At 42.9% G+C, this 24,021-nt stretch overlaps 1 protein-coding gene across 1 annotated transcript in view; it reads right to left on the reverse strand.

Annotated features, from left to right (window-relative positions):
- Positions 1 to 24,021, reverse strand: part of LOC126469684 (uncharacterized) — a 477,049-nt gene that overhangs the window by 73,749 nt on the left and 379,279 nt on the right. Inside the window, exon 4 of the mRNA XM_050096837.1 lies at positions 4,379 to 4,502. Coding sequence (XP_049952794.1) covers positions 4,379 to 4,502 — 124 coding nt within the window. The remainder of the gene's footprint in view (positions 1 to 4,378; positions 4,503 to 24,021) is intronic.

Consider the following 24,021-nt stretch of genomic DNA (forward strand, 5'->3'; position numbering starts at 1 on the left):
CTATTAACCGCATGTTGTCTGACAGGTAGCATAGTAACGAATCCATATGCTTCGTAAACAGTTCAAAATTTCCCGCTGGCGATCTACGTACAGTTACAGATCAAAGTTAACTATTTTCAGTACTAATTCTCAAGCACCACACATTTCTATATGGTGATCCCTACCAAATCAACTTGATTCTATGTTTCTGAACTTCTTTGTATATGCAACAACTCCTCCTTTTCCTATACTACTTCAACATGAGTAAGACGCTAAAATGCAATCTGTTTTATTCAGCTTCTCTATCCCTGTGATTATCAGGTGTTCAAATAGTCACAGGGCGTCTGTCTGCCCAGAGCTCTCTATTTTTTCTAAAGACATAAGAAAGTCTTCTTCTCTATTGTTCGGTCCTCTAACAATCTGATGAAATAAGCGAACGTTACTTGTCAGTGGATCCTCAGAAGTTTCATGGAGCTCTTCTGTTATTCCAAATAATTTCTTTTGATAAACATGTTGTTAAGTGAAAACAGCACCTAAAGCTGAAACTGGCCAATCGTGTTGTGTCATTAAATTTTTTTTTTGTTTTCACAAAAGTTTACAGTCCCTGTGTGACGATGGTTTTGTAGTTTATCAGCTCAATCTGCAATGACAATTTTGCCCTTCCTCTCGCCTCTTTGTTTTTGTTGTGTGCCTGCTGCTACCGCAATTCGCGTTAGATTTCTGCAGAGTAACACATACTAAGACAAAGAAGGACTCTAGGCGGAAAGCTATGTATGTATGGATAGTGGCCTCGCTGGGAAAGCAGAAGGAACGTCAAGGCCAGTGGCCGCAAAGCACGCTCTATGGGTCGCAGTAAATCGAACTCGTTAAGGTATCAGCTGTGGACTAACGGTGCAAGGATATTTAGTCGGTACTATCTAGCCAAAACAACTATTGAATGTGCGCTGTGTGACATTACCAAAGCCATCGCACAACACACCTACTGGAGAAGACGGCCTACACTTTCAGTGAAATGTACAAGCTTGACAATCTCGAATATGGAGTTGTAATCCCACCGGGCAAAAAATTAGTCCTAGAAGACATCCCGTGCAACACCGCCTCCGCCATAGATAGCGCCCTCAGTTCGGCGAGGAACTGAGTCCACAATGTTGTCAGCTATGTCTGAAGCCACTCACTGATGATTACAGCCCATAGAGCTGTCAGACTGCTTTGATATTGATTCCTACAATTCACCCAGACCTTTGCACGGAATTAAGATCGTGTGATTTAGCAGACCAGCTGTGTGAATGGATAAATCTCAGACTACAAATCCAAAGATCTGCGACTCAATCATCCGAAGTCATAGGATTTTTTTTTTGACCTCTCTTAATGGGAAAAACCAGAATACACCGTGGTTTGCTGGCCATATTAAACTGTAATTTCTCCTGTAACTGGCTGGTATAGTCAGTTCATTATCTGCAGGTGTTCTATCTCCAGTAGTACTGTGCGTAGTAAAGCAACGAGACTTCTGACTGAGGACAGCTTTACGTTTACTTTGCGACAGACGGACGTTTTGATGTCCAACAAGAACTGGAGAGCAGAGCCCTGCAACTATTACTAAACACAAGGTGGCTTTGCGGCAGCTTCGTGGCCTGAGGAATGTTGTCGTGGCATTGTCTAAGACCAGTAAGCTACTTGGAAGGTATTTTTTGCTCGTTGGTCATGAATACATCCTTGGCAGTCACTTTTACCTGGACATGCGGATTGTTTCCCGTGGGAAGACTGGGATCTTTCCAGCCACATAACTATCAGATTTACCAGATCCTATCCTAATGGAGCATCTGTGGAAGCATCTCGATGCAGTGTGAATCAGCCTCCATCCATCCTTCAACAACTGTGGGATGCTCTGCGAGATAGCCGTGAAGACCTATTAGTTGCCGACTGAGCTACTTCCATCCCATGTATCAGCCCTTTCTCTTGTATGTGATAACTTCATAACAGTAATGTGCCTCGTCAGTGCATACATTCGAGAACACAGGAAAAAGTCATGTATAGTCACTGCTGGCCTCCTCCTGTAGTGAGGAGATGCGGCACGATTCCATCAGATTGGTGGCTCTCCGTTCTGTCGTGGACGTTTACGAGGTTGGTTTCCTCGTCTGTCTAATAGATCGCTTTTGGCTGTAGTCAAAAAACAGCTTTGTCAGTCGGTGATCAATCTGTCAGTAGTCAAGTATGGGATTATCTAGCGCCAGCTCCACACACCGCCCCACAAGCCAGCTGGAAAAAATCACAATATTAAAGGTTTGGACCCTACGACGAGAAGGACCTGTACCCACTACCCAGCAGCGAGAAAATTCTGGCCTGTACTCATCGGGATACACGCAAAGGAGGAGTTTTCGAAACAGTGAGAGGGGATCGGGGTCAAAGTTGCCCAAACCTACGCTTTGTCGAGCATAGGTTATCTGAATTATATACCAGTTCTGATGATGACAATAATAATACTAGAATGCTTGTATTGGCGAGGATTTTCATCTCAAGCTTCACGAGTCGCCATCGGGAATTCTTGTGCGATACGTCTACAACATATATTCGATGTCAGCATATTGCCCTTGCCCACATGCACGTAATTGGATATTACACGGATTATTTGCTCAAGTGCTATGTCGCTTCCCAGAAGGACCCTAAGATACTAATGAGTCGTGCAACGTGTTGATACGACACCTGACCTGCGCGCACCCGTGTAAGACACACCATGCGCAGTGGGTAAGGGTCTGAACTCCAATTCGTGAACGGTGGGACTGAAATTCCTGTCTGGTCTTCCAAAATTTGGTTTTCCGTGGTTTTCTTAAACAGCTTAGTGTGAATGCCAGAATGGTTCCTCTGAAAAAGCCACGGCCATTCCATACTCCTCTATTATGAGTTTGTGCTTTGCCTCTCATGACCTCGTCGGCGGCGGGAAGCTAAGCCTTAAGCTTCTTTCTGCGAAGAAATTCGACAGTTAATTGGGAGGTTCTTCATCTTTATACTTGCCCTCACTTCAGGAGCCTTCTGAAATTGTTTCCAATGTCCAATACACAAGAAGCTCACGATTTTGTTAAAGAAAAGACGACACGTTAAGAGACATAGTACAGATCTAAATTGATCACTAGTCCTGCGATAACAATCTTATTACTGTTTTTTGTTCATCGTCAAAAATAAAACTGGCCAATGTAATAAACGCAGGTTAAAATAAGTCAGATGCCTTAATGAATTAATTTCATACCGAGATATCAAAATCATTAGACTAGATATTATTAACTACACTCACTATGAATAGAACATTAACATTTTTGATACTTCGAAACAAACTATAAAAGCTGACATTGGAGTAACGGCCTACCTTGTGACGTTAGATGATATTTCTAATACATCCGCTTCTTATAGCAGATATTGTATTTTATCTTTAAGCAAAAAGAAGAGTATTGCTTAATGTTCCATCGACAACGAAGTCGTTAGTGGCGGAGCGCATGCTCACATTCCAGGAGCTGGAAGTCATTAGAGATGGCGTACATGCTCCTATTCAACAATAAGATACAACTAAATCGGGGGTCTATTTTTCAAGGAAACCACCCCGCCACTTGCCTTAAACGCTTTAAGGAAATCACTATAATACTAATCATGATTGACTGAACGGAGATTTAAATGCAGCAAATCTAGTGTGTTAACCATTGCGTCACCATGCTCGGTTTTTCTCCGTGTAGCGTTTCCTCCCTATGGTCATCAGGCAGATTTAATGAAAACGGAAAGCTGCACTGAACTAAACCTCTCTTTGTGATTTTCAACACAGATTTCTGGCTGAACTGAAGTAGGATGGGAAAGGGTAACGGCGAAGCCTTTTAAAATAACAATCCCTGTAATCATCTCAAGTGATTTATGGAAATCACCCAACAATTTTGAGGCACGACTCTACTTTACGCTTGCCGCGTAACATAGGTGGATATTTTAGTTTCTCCATGTTGCAATCAGAGCGTTGAAGATAAGTCCCTGCAAAGAAAATGCTCCTCCTTGTCAGAACAGGCTACAAAGAGAATCGTTACAAACCAGTATAATCAACTCTGATTGCTAAACGTTGCGGTACTGTTAAATTTATCGTAGATTTATGAGAATATAGAATGCGCGTTGTTTCATTCGTAACTTCTTCAGAATTACTTCAACGAAGCCGTGATAGCGTACAGCCTCAGTAATCTAGATGTGTGATATCACTTCTTTTAATATTCCATTTCTTTTTGACACCCGGGAAGTTAAAATCTAGTCTTCCTTGGAATAATATTACATTGCGATTGTAGAATGAAGGAGAAAATTGGGGTAAGTAGTAAATGGTAATAAGCGTCCAGCGGCTTGCGAGGTATTGCAGCCGTGGTTGCAGAGCCCCGGAAGTCACCTTTTTGGCCGATGGTGCACACGTGGAACATCTGGCATCCCGTCTCCACATCGGCGTAGTAGCCGCCGATCACCTTTCCGTCGCACGAGAAGTTCGTGTCCGGCAAGTTGTCGAAGTCCAGGTACTGAAAAAAGAAACAGCACATATCTCAAGACTCAACAGGTAATGTTCAAAAAAATGTTCAAATGTGTGTGAAATCTTATGGGATTTAACTGCTAAGGTCATCAGTCCCTAAGCTTACACACTACTTAACCTAAATTATCCTAAGGACAAACACACACACACACACACACACACACACACACACACACACACACACACACATGCCCTAGGGAGGACTAGAACCTCCACCGGGACCAGCCGCGCAGTCCTTGACTGCAGCGTCTTAGACCGCTTGGCTAATCCCGCGCGGCAACAGGTAATGCATTCCCTCTTGTGTACATCCGCGATCATCTTCAAAATGGCTGGTGGTATCAGATATATAACCACAACAAGAAAAAGGTTAATATTTTCAGAATGACAAAGAGCACTTTGAGAAAACTGCCTTAAGCATTTGGATAGAAACTGAATAGGTTTACTTCCACGGAAAAGGCGATGGTGAAGCAAGCTGCAGAGGTTGTATCATAGAGATAAGGCACAAAGCAAAATAAAGTTGAATAACATTCGTGGCTGCCGTATCCTTAATAGATTGTTTGGAAATACTTTCCTCCACCTCCCGTTCAGGAACATGAGTGTTGTGGCTGAAGTGTATGTGTGTTCCGTGTAGCTGACTGGACGAGTGCATGTAGAGTTTTAGTGCCGAGTTTGTGTTGACTATGAGTATAGGTGAGAAAGTAGGTATACAGTGAAACCCTCGACCATCCAACGGACGAGTCACCACGTCAGCGTCACATGACCTTATTCCATGAATCGGCGCAGAAAGGCTCGAAATTTAACCCCGTCCATCGGGCAAATTTTTGTCATTAGGTACTGCACGACATCACTTCTTCTCCCCTTGCTATCCAAATGTGAAAATTTCTTGCAGCATCAGGATACAAACTGAGTAACAGCTCTCACCAAAGCTTTCAACCACTCGCTAACAGCTAGTACATTCATGTGTCCTACAACTCAAACTACCAACCCCCATCCCCAACATACGCACACACACACACACACACACACACACACACACACACACACACTCACACACCAAAAAAAGAGAACACCCGAAGAAATAGTTGTATTGAGTGGCGAAAGAACAATAGTACATCACAAAAAAGAAGGAGAAACATTGTGAACAGTGTGAAAAAGGACGGAACTCAAAATTGTGCTTATCTGTCTGTAATAAAGAAGTAGTGCGACCTCCAGACCAAATGAGAGCAAACGCAGATCACAGCAAATCGTAAGTAATTACTTTTTTACATAAAAAATCGCGCTGTGAACTGTTTGATAGTCTAAAAATAACAAAACTGTATCGTTATAGATCCCACTGATAATGCCTTAGAGCAAGAAAAAGGCGAAATACGTCTGGGAAAAGTAAAGTAAGTGGCAGCAGGAAAAGGCGGTTTTATTTACAAAACAAGTATTTGAGTAACGCCGAGAGCTGCCGCACAAGTCTACGATAGCGACCTCGGCTGCGGAGATGGGTAATCAATGGCTTTAAAATGACTGAGATACATCACCCCAAAATTAATATTAGTCTTTTGTATCCAATAATAGTACTACCAACAGTGATTGTTAACGTGTTTCCTTTCCTCTATAATATTTTGTATTAAAGATGATGCGTCGTACTCTGTCATCTATTCGCAACAGTGGAGTGTTTTAACCAACCAATAATCTCCAGGCAGAGCAGGTATTGTCTTCACATCATGCACAGGAAGTTAACCACAGATTTCTCACTTAACTGTCGAAGACGTGCAGCTGACAGATAAATTGAACTGGTTGTCCCTTCTTTCAGTTATATTATTGCAGTTGTAATATTCAAAACTACTTTGCGATATACAACTGTCAGCACACCTATGCTCCGCAAGCCAGGCAATGGACGCTTCCCATACCTCTGCTAAGATCATTGCTCTCAACTCCGTCTTCCAGCCCTCACGGTCTTGTGATGCCGACAGGATTAGTGCACCCCGTTCCAGTTCTCCAGGACCTCCGCCCGGAAGTTAGACATCCTGAGCGCTCAACCAGCGAGCACTGGGAGCAGTATAAACCGTGAAATGCCTAAGAGTAATTATCAGGAGCGACCTAAAGCAGAATGACCACGTAAAGATAATTGCAACAAAATCATATGACATATAGGGATAACTGGAAAAATGTTAAGGGAATGTAATTGATCTACGGAAGAAATGGCTTACGAAACACTTGTTTTACGGACTCTTGAGTACTGCTCAACAGTCTGGGACCGTGTACGATGTCGTATTAATAGAAGGAGATAAAGAAGATCCAATGAAGAGCAGCGCGTGTCGTTATGGGAACGTTTACTAAGTGCGAGAGCATTACTGCGACGCTCAGCGAACTCCAGTGGCAAAAGTAACAAGAAAGATGTAGAGAGAAATTAAGAGAACACGTTTCTAGAAGAGTCGGGCAACCTATTACTTCCTCATATATATATATCGCTAAATGATCACGACGAGAAAATCAGAGAAATTACAGCTCATACGAAGGTTTACAGACAATCACCCTTTCCACACACCATCTTGAATGGGACAGGAAAAGAGGAAAATAATGGTGATACCTTCCACTACACACCGTAAGGAGGCATAGGTTTAAACGCAGATGTAGATGTAGTTGTAAAACAAGGTATAAAACCTAAGAGGCAGGTGCTATTCGTAATGGGATTGGTTACGAGAACGTCGATACCGGAAGTCTTCAATAAGTTTGCTCATGTTCGCAAATGTTCCTGGGTACATTAAGTACCCTCATATGGCGACGGGGGAGAACACGTAATGCATCCAGAAACATTGTCGAACATGAAGCCCTAGCATACGGTTCAGCGTCTTCGATATGTGAGTGTCTCGAAGACAGCAATTTACGGCTGTTTTCTGTTGAGGTATGTTGTACGGCGGGATGGTGTCGCCGTTGAGTTACTGTAGGAAGATACAAGATGACATAAGACAGAACTTCTAGTTGTGTGATGAATGGCAGCTTACTCTAAATGAAGAAAAATGTAAGTTAATGCAGATGAGTAGGAAAAACAATGCTGTAATATTCGAATATAGCGTTAGTAATGCGTTGCTTCACACAGTCGTGTCGATTAAATATCTAGGCGTAACGTTGCAAAGAAATATGAAATAGAATAAGCACGTCAACTTGGTAGCAGGGAACGTGAATGCTTGAATTCGTTTTATTGGGAGAGTTTTTGAAAATCATACTTCATCTATAAAGGCGACGGCGTATAGAGCGCTAGTGTGGCCCATAATTGAGTACTGCTCAAGTGTTCGGGATACCCACCAGGTCGAACTACAGGAAGGCATCGAAGAAATTCAGAGGCGTGCTGCTTGATTTGTTATCGGTGGGTTTCATCAGCACGTAAGTATTGCGGACACACTTCGGGAACTCAGATGGGAATCTCCGGAAGGAAGGCGACGTTCTTTTCGAGGAACACTTCTGAGAAAATTTAGAGAAGCGCCATTTTATGGTGACTGCAGACCGATTCTACTGCCTCCAACGAACATTTCGTGTAAGGACCACGAAGATGACAGGTGTCAGGGCTGGCACGGGGGCTTATAGACAGTCGTTTCTCCCTCGGTCTATTTGCGAGTTGAACAGGAAGGGAAGTGGCTAGCAGTGGTATTTGGTAATGTGCGCCGTGTGCCATAGAATGGCTTGTGAATTTAGATGTAAATGATCGTTTTTTGTAGCTAAGGTATTATGGTGTGGGAACGGCTAATGTTGCATGGGCGTACTGACTTCCAGATCTTTCAACATGTAATACTCAGTGGTTACCGTTATTGTGACACGATACTCCTTCCCATGAGTATCTTTTCAGGGGTGCATTCGGCATTTTTGTGGATGGCAGTGTGCCACTGCATCGAACTGCGCATGTGGAGCAGCTCTTGGACCTGCGAGGGACAAGAATTCAACTCGTGAGCTATGCTGTTGCTCGTGTGCCATAGCTCTCTCGCCTTACTGCACACTTCTCACGGGAAACTGCTAAAACGCTACATTTAGATGGCAATCCAGTCGCACTGCATGCGACTTGATTTCATGTCGTATGTCTCAACAACGTAGATCACAAAGAAAGGAAAAAAACGTGTGTGAAATCTTATGGGACTTAACTGCTAAGTTCATCAGTCCCTAAGCTTACACACTACTTAACCTAAATTATCCTAAGGACAAACACACACACCCATGCCCGAGGGAGGACTCGAACCTCCGCCGGGACCAGCCGCACAGTATTATTTAATTATTTTTTGCGCACTGAAGGCACAGCATAACTTTTGTCTGGTACAAACTGTCGGCATATTGACAGATGCAGACTATTTCGCAGGTTTTTGCTCTCATGTTGCAATGAAATCATGACTTATTTAGTCGAAAACAACCTTTCCGTACATATGTTGATCGAAATACTTTATCACATTTGCAACCTCATAATGGACACGTGGAAACTCTTCCTGAGAAAAGCAAATGGACATCCTGTGTAGTTTAAATGTAAAAGAATTTGTCTTTTAAATGGGAATTACAATCAGTCAGTTCCATATGCATGTTCACAGGGTTACTGTAAAGTGAAACTGCAAAAGTTCTACACAACTCCAAAACAGATGTAAGATTAACAGTGTCCTCCAAACGTTTAGAATACCATCCTTGTAATTCTTTCAAGGTCATAGTGAATTCTTCAAACCTCGCATTTTCCTTAACGCCAGTGAGTTTAGGCAAATGAATGGTGTTTTTATCAGAATTTGTCCCCTCCACAATACGATTCTATTTTTAAATTCATCCGCATCAAATCAGAAATAAATTGTTTCTCGCCTTGCAGTGTCTTACTAGGGCCAGTGTGTTGTCAAGACCACTTAAAATGCGAGCTCTGCAATCCATTCCGGATGTTCTAAATTTCGTATCTGCTCTCCTTGTCCCTTCATAGTTCCCGCAAAGCTAGTTTTAAATCGAAAATTCTTTCCAGGCATGCCCCACGACTTAAACAATGAACTTTGGAGAAGTATATGAAGTCTCCATACTCTTCGTTCATACCCATTGTAAACTGTCGCAATTGACAGTGGAATAATGCTTGCGACTTCGGAAAATTTCCAGAGTTTATTCGTTCCAGCAGTATTCTATGCCTACAAATTAGACACAACGTGCTTCTCGATTTACAGCACGATGCATCCCATCTTTCGATCAGTGCAATTTTTTGCTCTTTCATCGTCAACTAAATCTTTAAATTCTTTCTGCATGGCTTTGTAATGTCATTCCATTGTAAATTTTTGGAACCCAGCTATTATACGACTGTATGCCTATTATGCGATATTGAGACTTCTGTCAGCCCATTCTTTTTTAAAGGCTTGTGACAATAGATCGCTAGACTGCATCTTTTTGTGCAAACAACCGCTGGACCTGTGAACTTCCTTTACTCTACGAACAAATAGCGAAGAGTAAAGTGCTGACTCCACGAAAAAATTGTGCCTACCGAAAAATGCCGCACCGCAATACTAAACGAAATGGCGCGCGAGCAAAGCAGACAGGCCGAGCCTCAGCCCGCACGTCGTGCTCCCCGAGAGAATATTTGGCGAATGGAGTTGCCTGCCCGTTCCCCGAGCACATATGAACGGCTTATTTCAATAGTGGCACAAGTCCATTACTTCCACTTTTCTGTCTATAATGCTTCTGAAATTAATGAGCCAAACAAAGAGAAAGAAAGGTTCATCTCTTGCAAGAAGCCATATGCTTGAATATTTCTGGTATCTCAACTGCAGATTTTTCAGCGCTCATTTAGCTTTAGGACTCTGTATCTCAATATGAACAAAATTGGACTTGTACCACTACTGAAATAAGCCCTTCCTATAGGATTCATTGGGGAGAAGTACTGCAGCTCATCCACACGTACCAACGACCATCCAAAAGCTGTCAGCCGCACTGGTGGAGGAATGGGATGCCCTACCGCTAGAGCCCCTTACCAAACTTGTGGGAACACGATGCTGAGCATGCACTGATGTCTATGGTGATCACACACCCTATTAAGAACTATGCCCCGGCTTTTTTAACATCTAAAAGACCGTCGTAAATCGCGGTGACTTCAGTGTAATTCTTGTCTTTGAATAAACGTGTCATTTCTGTTCGTTTTGTTGTGTATTTCTTTCAATTACCTTTTGTATTATCTTGTAGCTGTCCTTCATATATATGGTGTAAGTGTCATCGAGCTATGTTACTTGGCAGTAAAAGTTATTCTTTCCCGTAAGTTCTGTACACTATTATACATACGTGGATCAGTGGTTGGAGGGGCAGTTTGTATCTCGCCGCTGAAGCCTTCGTTACGCTGATATTCGAATAAAACTGTTACCTCGCTTTTCTGGACCTCAGCTTTAATTTGTTAGTCTGGTTGTGTGTATTGTTGTTATTTATGACGATTCAGGCTTTTTTAATTGATAAAAGTTTGAGTGCGCGTTAGTTGCAATCATAACGTCCGTTGTTTTTTGGCTATCGAATTAGCCTCGATCTTCGTCTTCATATACTACGTGGTTCGTGGCAATAACCTGCCTAGTTTGTAATCAGGCTATGCCAGAAAACGGTCCTGCTTGAATGTGTATGCTGATTTCGGAATATTTTTATTGATACCAATAACGCAGCGTATGCTAGTCGCCAGTATGTCTGTTTACTGTGAGATAATGGTCCTTAGTTGTGGATGATGTCTGTACGTCACTTACTCTTCTGTAGAGCAATATACTCATGTTTCGTAAGAAGCTAGCAGGAATACAGCCGTGACTTCAACTATATATATGTATACTTGTAATTTAGGGAAATGGGTCAGCAGAAGTAGGAAAGATTAGACTTTAATGTCCCATTGGCCACGAGGTCTTTGTAGATGAACCACAGTGTCTGACTGGAAAGATGTTTTCGGTGAATGGAACTGTCCTTTCAATATTGTCATAGATGCATGGCACTGGGTACTCTTACACTATTCCGCATTAAATAACGGTAGGTCTTTTCGTTAGTTGTCACTTATATGAAAAAGTTTGCAACGTATTGTTCGCATGCCATTCAGAAGTTATGGTTTGATAGGTAAAGATCGGTCTAGTAATTCATGTTGCGCTAACTGCACAGCACGCTGTAGTTTTCACATCATGCAGAGGCCATTCATGGAACCGATGAGCATTTTCAGAACACCATTATCGATTGTTCAGCAAGTTCATGTATCACGATAACTGCTATGCATTACCAGATAAAAGGAGAATTGCAGGGTCGTTCTCCTCATAACGCACAGACTGGAGCAGCCAGTTGCAGTACTGACGTAGAGTAAAAAGTCTCTGAATTGGTCAGTCGACGCACTACTGTTACTTTGTAAGATTCCTGATTGAGGTTGTGCACTGTTCCTGTGAGCAGATACTACTCAAATACCAATCTGGAAGTGTTGAACGGATTATCTCGGACTTGTTCTCAAGGCTGTTCCTAAACTGTCTGACCTTACGACACCTGCCGAGGTCCGGGGAAGGGACTGCAGAGTACAGCCTGGTTTCCCAGTACTGGTTCCCAGACACAGCACTTGCGTCGTACGTGGAACACTCTATACCTTATCCTTATAATAAACCTATTTTTATTTTTAAAATTATTTAGGTTGGAGAGAGAAAATTTTTACGATGGGCTCTCCACTTTCGTCCGCGAAGGGCGAACGAAAGAAATAACATAAAACGAAAAAAAAAAAAAAAAACTGTAGCATTGTCCGGCGGCAGCAAACGTTGCATGAGAGATGAAAATCTCGTCGACGCCGAAAAAAGGCATATGGTGAAGATACGGAATCTGGAAAGGGACAAACGTGGCTTATTTGCTACAAAAGTGTCCCCATCTTCAGTGGTAATACATTGGACTTCTGAAAAAAAGAAGATACGACCGATTAGCTGCCCAAATGTGACAAGGAGACCACACAGAAATCGAATTTTTGTAATTTTTTATATTTATGATACGTGAAGTTCAGAATTCAAATAACAGTTTCACAAAGTAATTCAAAACAACTCTAAAAATACTCGAGAACACCAATCTTTAAATTTTCAGATTGTCTTTAGTACTCTTAGGTAAGGTCGCTTTTCCGACTGGTGGCTTCGCTCTCTGTTTAAGTACTCGCCTACCAAGTGGGCGGCCTGGGTTTGGTTCCTGACCGAAGCAAATTTTTAAACAAAGGTCCATGTTCCACGTGCATTTATGTGAAACGTAACATACATAAAGATAAAAAATAATCAGTAGTGGTCGAGACTGGGAATCGCTCGATCGCTAGTTCGACTATACTTTGTCACAGGCAGCAGCAACTGGCCCAGACAGAGACACACGAACAGGGAAATAACCGGTTTTATGACTTTTAAGAGTTCCTAACCAGGAACGAATTTTATAGTATCATCTGTGTTCTTTAATAGTTTAGTTTCTTGAGTTTCTGCGTGTTAATTTAATATCTAATTTCCACAGTTCTCGCGTTTTCGTTTGCGTCGGAAGGTAAACCGATTTTGTGACATATGACTAGTTCCTAATCAGGGGTGAATTACTTAATTTCACCTGAGTGCTTCGGTAGTAAGTTTTTTGAATCTCCATGTATTAATCTAATTTATTCGACGCGCAAGTCGCCGAAGTGGCGTCAAATCGAAAGACTTGCACCAGGTGAACGGTCTACCCGATGGGAGGCCCTAGTCACACGACATTTACATTTATTTTTACATCTAATTTATTAGACACAGTTCCTGCGTTTTCGTCAGTGTCTACAATAGAATTCCTCAGCACGTGCCGACAGTCCGTTTATCAAAATGGTTCAAATGGCTCTGAGCACTATGGGACTCAACTGCTGTGGTCATCAGTCCCCTAGAACTTAGAACTACTTAAACCTAACTAACCTAAGGACATCACACACACCCATGCCCGAGGCAGGATTCGATCCTACGACCGTAGCAGCAACGCGGCTCCGGACTGGAGCGCCTAGAACCGCACGGCCACCGCGGCCGGCGCCGTTTATCTGGGTAGTTTAGTTTTCCAAGGTCTTTAGTATGGATACGGACTGTGAGTATTGTGTGCGGATGCGAGCCGAGTTGGTGACACTTCGCTCTCAGCTTCAGGCTGTGATGGTTTCAGTTACACAGCTTGAGCCTTCAGTGAATGCGCACAACTGTTGTGGGCTGGTCGTGGGGATCCAACGGACGTCCAGCACGTCCGAGTCCTCCAATCGTTCCTCACCAGTGGCCAGCACAATTACTGCTCGCACTGAGGTTGACCCCTCACCTGCGGTCGAGTGGGAAATCGCCTCGGGGCGTAGCAGGCGGCGAAAGACTTCCCAGTGGGCCGCACGTAAGGCCTCCCCGGTTTGTCTGACTAACAGGTTCCAGGTGCTGTCTGTGGCTGACACTGTCGCTGAGCCAGATGCTGTCGCCTGTCCTGTTTCAGAGGAAACCTCTCAGCCTGCAAGACCCTGACAGTCGCAGAGGGTGGAATTATTGATTGTTTGGAGCTCCAACGTTAGGCGTGTAATAGGGTCCCTTAGGAACATGGCTGCCAAGAAGGGTAAGAAAGCCAATGTGCACTCCGTGTGCATACTGGGTGGAGTCATTCCAGATGTGGAACGGGTCCTCCCAGATGCCATGAAGAGCACAGGGTGCAGCTAAATGCAGATGGTAGCTCACGTCGGTACCAATGATGTGTGTCACTTTGGATCAGAAGAGATTCTCCCTGGCTTCGATCGGTTAGCAGAAGTGGTAAAGGCTGCCATTCTTGCTTGTGAGATGAAAGCAGAGCTCACCATTTGCAGCACAGTCCACAGAACCGATTGCGAACCTCTAGTACAGAGCCGAGTGGAGGGTCTGAGTCAGAGACTCAGACCTTTCTGCAACCGTGTAGGTTGCAGATTCCTGGACTTGCGCCAATGGGTGGTTGGGTTTCGGGTTCTGCCGAAAAGGTCGGGAGTCCACTAGACGCGGGAGGCGGCTACACGGGTAGCAGAGGCTGTGTGGCGTGGACTGGGCGGTTTTTTAGGTTAGAGGGTCCTGGGAAAACAAAAAAAGGGCTTCAGTCACAAACGGTGTAGGCCGAACACAGGAAGAGCGTAGATACAGGAACCATTGGTATAACAGTTGTAAACTGTCGTAGCTGTGTTGGGAAAGTACCAGAGCTCCAAGCGCTAATAGAAAACACTGTTTCTCAAATCGTTATAGGCACTGAAATCTGGCTAAAGCCGGAGACAAGCGCAGCCGAAATTTTTGCGAAGAACCTAACGGTGTTCCGAAAGGATAGGCTAAACACTGTTGGCGGTGGCTTGTTTGTTGCTGTTAGAAGTAATTTATCTCGTCGTGAAATTGAAGTAGATAGTTCCTGTGAGTTAGACTGGGCAGAGGTCATTTTTGGAAACCAGAATAAAATAGTACTTGGATCCTATAACCGACCTCCCAAATCAGATGATACAATTGCTGAAAGGTTCAAAGAAATCTTGAGTTTGATTTCCAACACGTACTCGACTCATACGATTATAGTTGGTGGTGACGTTAATTTGCCCTCGATGTGTTGGCGAAAATACATTTTTAATTCCGGAGATACGCATAAAACATCATCCGAAACTGCTAAATGCATTCTCTGAAAATTATTTCGAGCAGTTAGTTCATGAGCCCACGCGAATAGTAAACGGTTGCGAAAACAAATGGTTCAAATGGCTCTGAGCACTATGAGACTTAACTACTGAGGTCATCAGTCCCCTAGAACTTAGAACTACTTAAACCTAACTAACCTAAGAACATCACACACATCCATGCCCGAGGCAGGATTCGAACCTGCGACCGTAGCGGTCGCGCGGTTCCAGACTGTAGCGCCTAGAACCGCTCGGCCACTCCGGCCGGCGGTTATGAAAACATACTTGACCTCTTAGAAACAAATAATCCTGAGTTAATAACGAGCATCCAAACGGATCTGGGATTAGTGAACACAGGGCTGTCGTAGCGAGACTGAATATTGCAACCCCCAAATCCTCCAAAAATAAATGAAAAATATACTTATTCAAAAAAGCAGATAAAAATTCACCTGACGCCATCCTGAGAGACAATCTCCCACCATTCCAAATTAATAATTTACGTGTAGACCAGATGTGGCTTGAATTCAAAGAAATAGTATCGGCAGCAATTGAGAGATTTATACTAAATAAATTAACAAACGATGGAGCTGATCCTCCTTGGTACACAAAACGGGTCAGGACATTGTTGCAGAAACAAGGAAACAAACGTCCCAAATTTAAACAGACGCAAAATCCCCAAGATTTTTGATCTTTTACAGAAGCCTGAAAATTAGCGCGGACTTCAATGCGAGACGCTTGAAATAGTTTCCACAACGAAACTTTGTCTCGAAACCTGACAGAAAATCCAAAGAGATTCTGGTCGTATGTGAAGTACGCTAGCGACAAGACACAATCAATGCATTCTCTGCGTGATAGCCATAGAGACAGTGTTGCCAAAGCAGAGTTACTAAACACAGCCTTCCAAATGCCTTAATAAAAGAAGACGAAGTAAATATTCCAGAATTCAAATCAAGAACAGCTGCCAACGTGAGTAACGTAGAAGTAAATATCCTCGGAGTAGTGAAGCAACTCAAATCACTTAATAAACGCAACTCTTCTGGGCCAGACTGTATACCAATTAGGTCTTTCAGAGTCTGCTGATGCAGTAGTTCCATACTTAACAATCATATACAACCGTTCGCTCGATGAAAGATCCGTACCCAAAGCCTGGAATGTTGCACAGGTCACACCAACATTCAAGAAAGGCGTCAGGAGTAATCCACTAAATTACAGGCCCATATCATTAACGTCGATATGCAGCAGGATTGTGGAACATATATTGTTTTCGAACATTATAAATTACCTTGAAGAAAACGGTCTATTGACACACAGTCAACATGGATTTAGGAAACATCGTTCTTGTGAAACACAACTAGCTCTTTACTCGCGTTAAGTGTTGAGTGCTGTTGACAAGGGATTTCAAATTGATTCCGTATTTTTGGTTTGCCGGAAGGCTTTTGGTACCCTCCGCCCCACACCATTAGGTGGCTTGTGGAGTATGATGTAGATGTAGATATAGATAGGCCCTATGCTGTACCGTATCTATATAAACGATTTGGCAGACTATATGAGCAACCCTCTTAGGTTGTCTGCAGATGACGCTGTGGTTTATCTACTTATAAAGTCATCAGATGATTAAAAAAAATTGCAAAACGATTCAGAAAAGATGGAGCGAAAATTGTGATTTGACCTTCAATAACGAAAAGTGTGAGGTCATCCACATGAGTGCTAAAAGGAACTCGTTAAACTTCGGTTACACGATAAATAAGTCTAATCTAAAAGCCATAAATTGATCTAAATACCTAGGAATTACAATTACGAACAACTTAAATTGGAAGGACCACATAGAAAATGTTGTGGGGAAGGTTAACCAAAGACTGCAGGACAGTTGGAAAATGTAACAGATCTAAGGGGACTGCCTACACTACGCTTGCCCGTTCTCTTTTAGAATACTGCTGCGCGGTGTGGGATCCTTACCAGATAGGGTTGACGGAGTACATCGAAAACGTTCAAAGAAAGGGCAGCACGTTTCCTAGTATCGCGAAATAGCGGAGAGAGTGTCAGTCAAATGATACAGAATTTGGGGTGGACATCATTAAAAGAAAGGCGTTTTTCGTTGCGGCGGAATCTCCTCACGAAATTCCAGTCACCAACTTTCTCCTCCGGATGCGAAAATATTTTGTTGACTCCGACCTACATAGGGAGAAACGATCGCCATGATAAAATAAGGGAAATCAGAGCTCGTACGGAAAGATATAGGTGTTCGTTCTTTCCGCGCTATACGAGATTGGAACAATAGGGAATTGTGAAGGTGGTTCGATGGACCCTCTGCGGGGCACTTAAATGTGATTTGCAGAGATGTAGAAGTAGATGTAGATTTTTTTCGATTCAGTTTGAATTCTTATGTCCTTTAAATATAAAAGTCATGAAATATATACTAATTAAAACATATTTAAATATCTTTGTATGGAAAATGCACGTCGCCTTATTTCTAATTAGATACCACTTACAAAAATCCAAGTTTCATTGCAAATATAATTTCTTCATTATCAATTTTTATTAAAAGATTAATAAACATTATTAAAAAAACGCCACAAAATTAAGTCTTTTCAAATTCATGTATTTTACTCTTCATGGGAATGATTGTAGGAAACACACCTTTGCTTGAAAATCTACCTCACCTGGGAACTGAACTCAGGCCGCTCACGTAGGAGATAGCATTCTGCCACACAACCACACTGCCTGCCGGAAACCTGACCTTAATTAACGGTATTAGAGACGCTCGGAAACCTTTGAAGTCCATTTTCTGGAGAATTTTTGAGAGCTGCATCGACATACTTGGTGTGAGTGGTATTTGAGTTCTGAACTTCACGTACCATAAATATAAAAAACTACAAAAATTCGATTGCCGTGTGGTCTCCTTGTGAAATTCACCTCATCATTGACAGGGTGTTCAATTCTAATTTTCCTTCCTTCCTTTTCCCAGGGTGCTTCACCAGGAGCAAACGCTTTGCGAGACCCGGATTCCTTCCTCTCTCTGGTGACACTCAGCTTCGACTCCGAATCAGCGCGACACGGTGCCACTCCTCCGCAGCTGTTTTACAATAGGGGAATGAGTGTGATTATTCAACACGTTGCTCGAACAACGGTTACCTATTTCTCCCACTCGTGTGATATGTCGCCCACTGATGGAATCTGTAATTACGATAGCTAGTATTTGGTCGGTAAAGGGAGAAGAGATGATGGCTTACAGTTCGTGATAAACTGTGCCCTCATACCTTAGATTAAATTCCAAACATATTCATGGATGAGGATATGTCACACGAATGTTGGCGATCTGCCTTCAGCTCAGTGCTATCCTTGGTGCTATTTGAGAGGAGTAGATACTGTGCCACACAGGGGTTTAATCCTCTCCCTTCCCTTCATCCATAATAACACAAACACAACACTGTACAAGCACTTAACACACACGTGTGGCTTACATGGCAATCCAAAATACTCTTCTTCATACACAGATTTTCCAGTATCGCTTATTGCTGGTTCTGATAGCCGGATTTTCTCTTCCACAAGTGATATTCGCTCACATGTAACAATTCTACCGTTTTTGAAACGTGCTGGGGTTGTTAGATTCCTACTTGGTTTTGAAAATGTCAGCTAATTCGGAAGGAGAGGTTTCTGAGCAGTGTGGGAGGAGAAATAATATCAGACTGAGCGGGAAATAATGCTGGAAGAAGAGTTCAGGTACATGACCATGATAGATAAGCAACCTGCGCTACAATATCTGATATCTGAGCTATTTTCATAGCACAGCCAACAACTATGTTGCAAACTGTACCGACGATGTCACGTGGCGTTGCCAGATTTCTTCCCCTCTCATTCCTCCCCCCCCCCCTCCACTGCCCCCACCCGCGCGCCCTAAAGTCACAATCAAAGACCACAGAAGTAGGCCAATAGCCCTACGTATAAAATGACGGGAAATTAAGAATCCTAGGTTTTCCCCACCCCTGTGATGTAACAGCTTGCTTGTGCTAATACACCAACGTTGCAGACTGTATAGGCATCGACAAAGGATGCCCTCTGATCCTTTAACACTTTAAAATGGTGGGAAAATTAAAAAAAATCAGTTCAAAATGGCGGTATATCCCAGCTTAGAATGGAATGTGATTCAAAACTTAATCCCACTGCCAACGGGACAGAATCTAAACAAATTGCCGCTCAGACCGGAGATGGACTTCACACTCCGGTAGCTGACTGCAACTCGCCTGCAGCCCTGTAGACTGTGAGCGTCGAGTCCCAGGTTTAGAATCGAAGAAGCCATTTATCCTAAATTAAAAATTGCAGGAAAATCAAAATCCAAGTTACACCACTAGTACTTGGTTTATCATGGTGCTGCAGTCACCACCACCACCACTCCTATAGTGTCACAACCCATGTCTCCTAAGTTAAAAGTGGTGGGGAAATCTGAAAATGCAAGGAGCATGTTCTGAAACATAACAGGAAATTTAAAAAATTCGAGATGGACACCTGTGTTAAGTTTAAAATGGGGAGAATTCAAAATTATCATAAGTTTAAAATGGCGTCAGTCGTGTAATGGCTGCCACTTATTTCCTACCACTGCCACCAACCGTTATTTAAACAATTTCAGTTGTCCTGGCGGAAATTAAAAAAAAAAGTCAGATGCGCACTCGGGGTCTGGGGAGAACTTGTGATATGTCTCTGGAGCTGAAATGTCCACGTACTACGTTCTTAAAATTCACCACAAAAAACTAATGTGTGAAAGCTGTGGGGAGAGTAGCTATTAAACAAGAACTAGCAGGTCTTGTTCATAGCCAGCCACCAGCTCCATCAAAACACTTGTATCCAACACGTATCCTCTGCATTTGAGAGCTAAAACGTTAATAGAGAGTGATCAGACGAATTGCAACCATCAAAAGCGTGACAAATTCATATGACGTATAATAACGATATGGTACAAGAGAAGTGGTCAATAGCCTAGTTGTGCACCGAATTTTAAGGAGAAAAACTGTCAGCAGTGCTAGGCACAGCAATCCAGCCCCTTCTGGCGGATGAAAGGCATGATGGACCATTGGCTCATATGGATGAGCACCGTAAATGTGAGCCAGCTCACATGACCTGTCCCAGAAAGTTCCGCCACTCAGGCTAGCGATCTCTCGGTATACGCACCGCAGTTTTATTACCTATGCAGACATCTGTGCCCATTAAGACGCCTCGAATGTTTCTCGTCTTTATATTTTATCTAAGCGTGTAAACTAGCTATGACACAGGTAAAACTTGGAAAAGAATGCAGTGATATAGCTGCTTGGTAGTGTTTTTACAATGAATGTTCTCAAAAAAGAATGAAAAATAAAAAAATGTGACGTTTCAGACAATAGCTTTTACATCTACTTTCATGTAAATATAAAATGATGGAAACTTTACTGCCTCAACAAATGTAGCATGGTTTCTTCCTCTTTTAGCGAAATATTTCCTTTGAGCAGCAAGTACGAAATCTGTTACACACTGTCTGGACTAGGAAGGCAGTGACATTCAAAATCTGCCAGATGCTTACAGGCAAACATTACTTTGCACCCTAGTCACATGACTTCAGAGGCAGTTGAGGCGTGTGAAGGTGTGGCTAATTAATATGCTATCGAGATCAAAGTATAGGTCATCACACATTTATACCATTGTTAGTGTGAGCTAGCGCTTTATATCTAATGCTATTGATGTAACAAGCACATTAAACTCCACTGATCCCTCTGGAAAGTTATAACATAACTTGGAGCAGAAGAGGAATCCCCACTACTTCCTCAGTCAACACTTCTTCACACCAGTAGGTGGGGCTGTCACATGACTGTTCTTGGAACGAACTTACCAATTAAGCCACGCAACGGACATTGCCCCCACTCCAGATGTTTTAACATGACCTCAGAACAAGGCTCTTCCATTTCTGTCAGCACTGAGAATGTGGACTCGAGCCCACATGCATGGCTCAACATTGTTTATCACATCTGGGCTGGCTGATGACACAGAACCTGGGCCAATCGTTGCCACATCTATGACATTGCCTCAACCAGGCCATGAACCAGTGACTGCTGCTTGAGAGTATGACCCTGGAATCCAGCCTCTGGTTAGCTGCCATGCCTCCATCCACCTCCTGCCACCACCATCCACTGCCATGCTGCTTTCTGTCCAAGATACTTGAAAGCATGACAGAGAAATGACGTGGTTCACATTAGTAGGGTGACAATGCCGACATCACCCCAGTCTGCATTATTGCCAAATTAATTGAAGATGGTGAATCCAAGATGGCGGTCATATATGTCGCAACATCACAGTGGTGTCATGGCAGGAAGTTCAAATTTTGGCGGGAAAATAGGTCAATTGGACTAACTCCACTAACCTAATGCCCCCCTTTCCCCTCCCTCCTTCCCCATCTGGAAACTGGTGGGAAAAGCACTCACTTTGTGCTGGGCTGCCAGATAGGATGGATGTAACTCTCTATTTCATATGCATTGCTCCCCTCCCCACATCCAGAAATTGGCGGGAAAAGGACTGTCTGTGCTAGGCTGCTGGATAGCAGGGGCGGCTCCTGTATAGGTTTGCACTACCCTCAAGGAATAATTTTGTTCAACTGTGTTTGCCTTCTGAGCATTCTATACTAGTGGAGAAGTAGCATGCCGTTTATCTCTTTTGAAATGCCTGGGCTCCCAACGCTGAATGCAGTGGAGTTGGACGGAATGTGCCGACAGCGACAGCAGGTTGCACTGTGGCTGCAAACGCGGACTTGGATGTCTCAGAGGGGGTGAGGGGGCAAAGCTTGGCAACACTGTACTCGTATGCGGGCCTTGTGTGTATAAACACCTCACCCAGGCCCCCCTGCCAGCCGCAGGAAGAGGGCCCAAACTCTTCCAAAGGGAAACGGAACTATCGGATCTTCGAACAAAGCAGGATTCTCGCCCCACCTTACCAGTTCAAGTGTAGCTGCGAGCGAACTATTTCCTGTACATTGTGTTAGCTATTTTAGCGTGTGCTACAGTGAATTTTGAGGCTCATGTGACAAGTGAATATGTGAAAAATGACTCAGGTAATTCCATTGCTCTCTGAACCCTTCAGTTCACGGAAGTTTGAAGAAAAGTTAGAAATCAAGAGGCTAGGTAGGCCGACTCCTGCTTTAACAATGTCGCAGACCGTTAAAACTAAAAGTCGCCAATTCAGTAGGAAATTTAACTCTGAATTGTACAACAAACATGAATGGCTGTGTGGTTGTGACATGAAAAATGCGTTATTTGTTTTCTTTGTTTATTATTTGGAGGAGGTCTTTTGTGGTCTAAACACGGGGTCAGTGACATTCAACACCTCCATGACAAAATTAGAAAACACGAACTTTCTTCAGTCCATGTAAATAATGTTTTTAATATGGCAAGTCTAAGCAATGTAAATATAGCTACCCAATTAGACAGTGGGTACAGAAGGTCCGTGGCATTACACAAGCAAAAAGTTACCGATAATAGGTACATACTGAATGTAATTATTAATTTCTGTGGTGCATCGGAACTTGCCCTTAGAGGACATGATGAGACTGAATCATCTTCCAATCCTGGTGTTTTTCGTTCCTTGATTAATTTTAGTGCAGAATTAGACTCCGTATTAAAATCGCATTTAGAGAAAGCTACAGTTTTCAAAGGAACCTCAAAAACCATCCAGAATTAAGTCCTCCAGTGCATGCTCCAAGTCCGCCAAGAGGAAATTAAAAAGGAAATTAAGGGGGCTGAGTTTTTGTCCGTAATAGCTGACAAAAGCAGTGACGTAGCCTGTGTTTTCCAGATGGTTATAGTATATAGGTACATCATTAATGGAAAACCAGTTGAAAGATTTTGGGACTTCATAGCACCAGAAAAGCATCATGCCCAGTCTTTGGCAATGTCCATCATCGAACAGATAAATAATCATTGGGGAATTGTCCACATAAACTAATAGCACAAACATATGATGGTTCAGCAGTCATGAGTGGTTCGTCACGTGGGGTACAGGCTCTTGTTAAGGAACAGTTTCCCAATGCTTCATACAGTCATTGTTATGCCCACCAGTTGAATCTCATTATGCTTAAAGCCGCTTCCATTAATAAAAATGTGCGAATATTCTTCGCTAAACTTCAGGGACTTTGCAACCTCTTTTCAGCATCTCCTCAAAGAACAGCAGTTCTCGACGAAATAGTACGAAAACGACTGCCACGTTCAGTGCCTACTCGTTGGAATTTTCAGTCAAGGAGCGTCAATACCGTTTTCGAATATAGGGAAGATATTATCACGTGCATGAATAATATGAGCCAGGGGGAAAAACTGTCTAACGAGAACACGATCCTGCAAGCCTGCGGCCTAGTAACAATTTTGAAGGATGAAAAGCTCATTTTTTAGCTTTCAATTTTTCATAAAATCATGATCCATGTGGATATTTTGTGTAAGCAGATACAAAAAAGGTATATTGACCCAACTTACGCACAAAATCAGCTGACAGCTTTTGAGAGTGAAATTGCGAACATTAGGGAAGGAGTGAGTGAAAATTCAACAGGTTTGCATGAGTACCATAAAAGAGGGAGAACTGAAGATGGAGCAGCGATGTGTAATCTACTGCCGGAGACAAAGGAAGTATGTGATGTCATAAGTTACGAGGCAAAAGAAAGATTCAAGTTCACAGGACACCTAGTTGCAGCCTCTCTCTTTCTACCAGAGAAATTCGCTACTTACTCTTCCAGTTTTCCAGAAACTTCTTTCAGAGCTGCTATGAATACTATTCTTTTTTGGAATAAAGAAACTTCGAACAGAAATCTCTGTTATTTATGGAAGAGAGGGTTCAAAAGCATGCGTGGAGCTTTGAGCTTCCTGGATTACATAACGGACAATAATCTTTGTGATACACTGAGCGAATCTGTGGAGCTCCTGAAAGC

The sequence above is a fragment of the Schistocerca serialis genome, chromosome 3, assembly GCF_023864345.2.
Source record: "Schistocerca serialis cubense isolate TAMUIC-IGC-003099 chromosome 3, iqSchSeri2.2, whole genome shotgun sequence".
Taxonomy (NCBI): Eukaryota; Metazoa; Arthropoda; class Insecta; order Orthoptera; family Acrididae; genus Schistocerca; species Schistocerca serialis.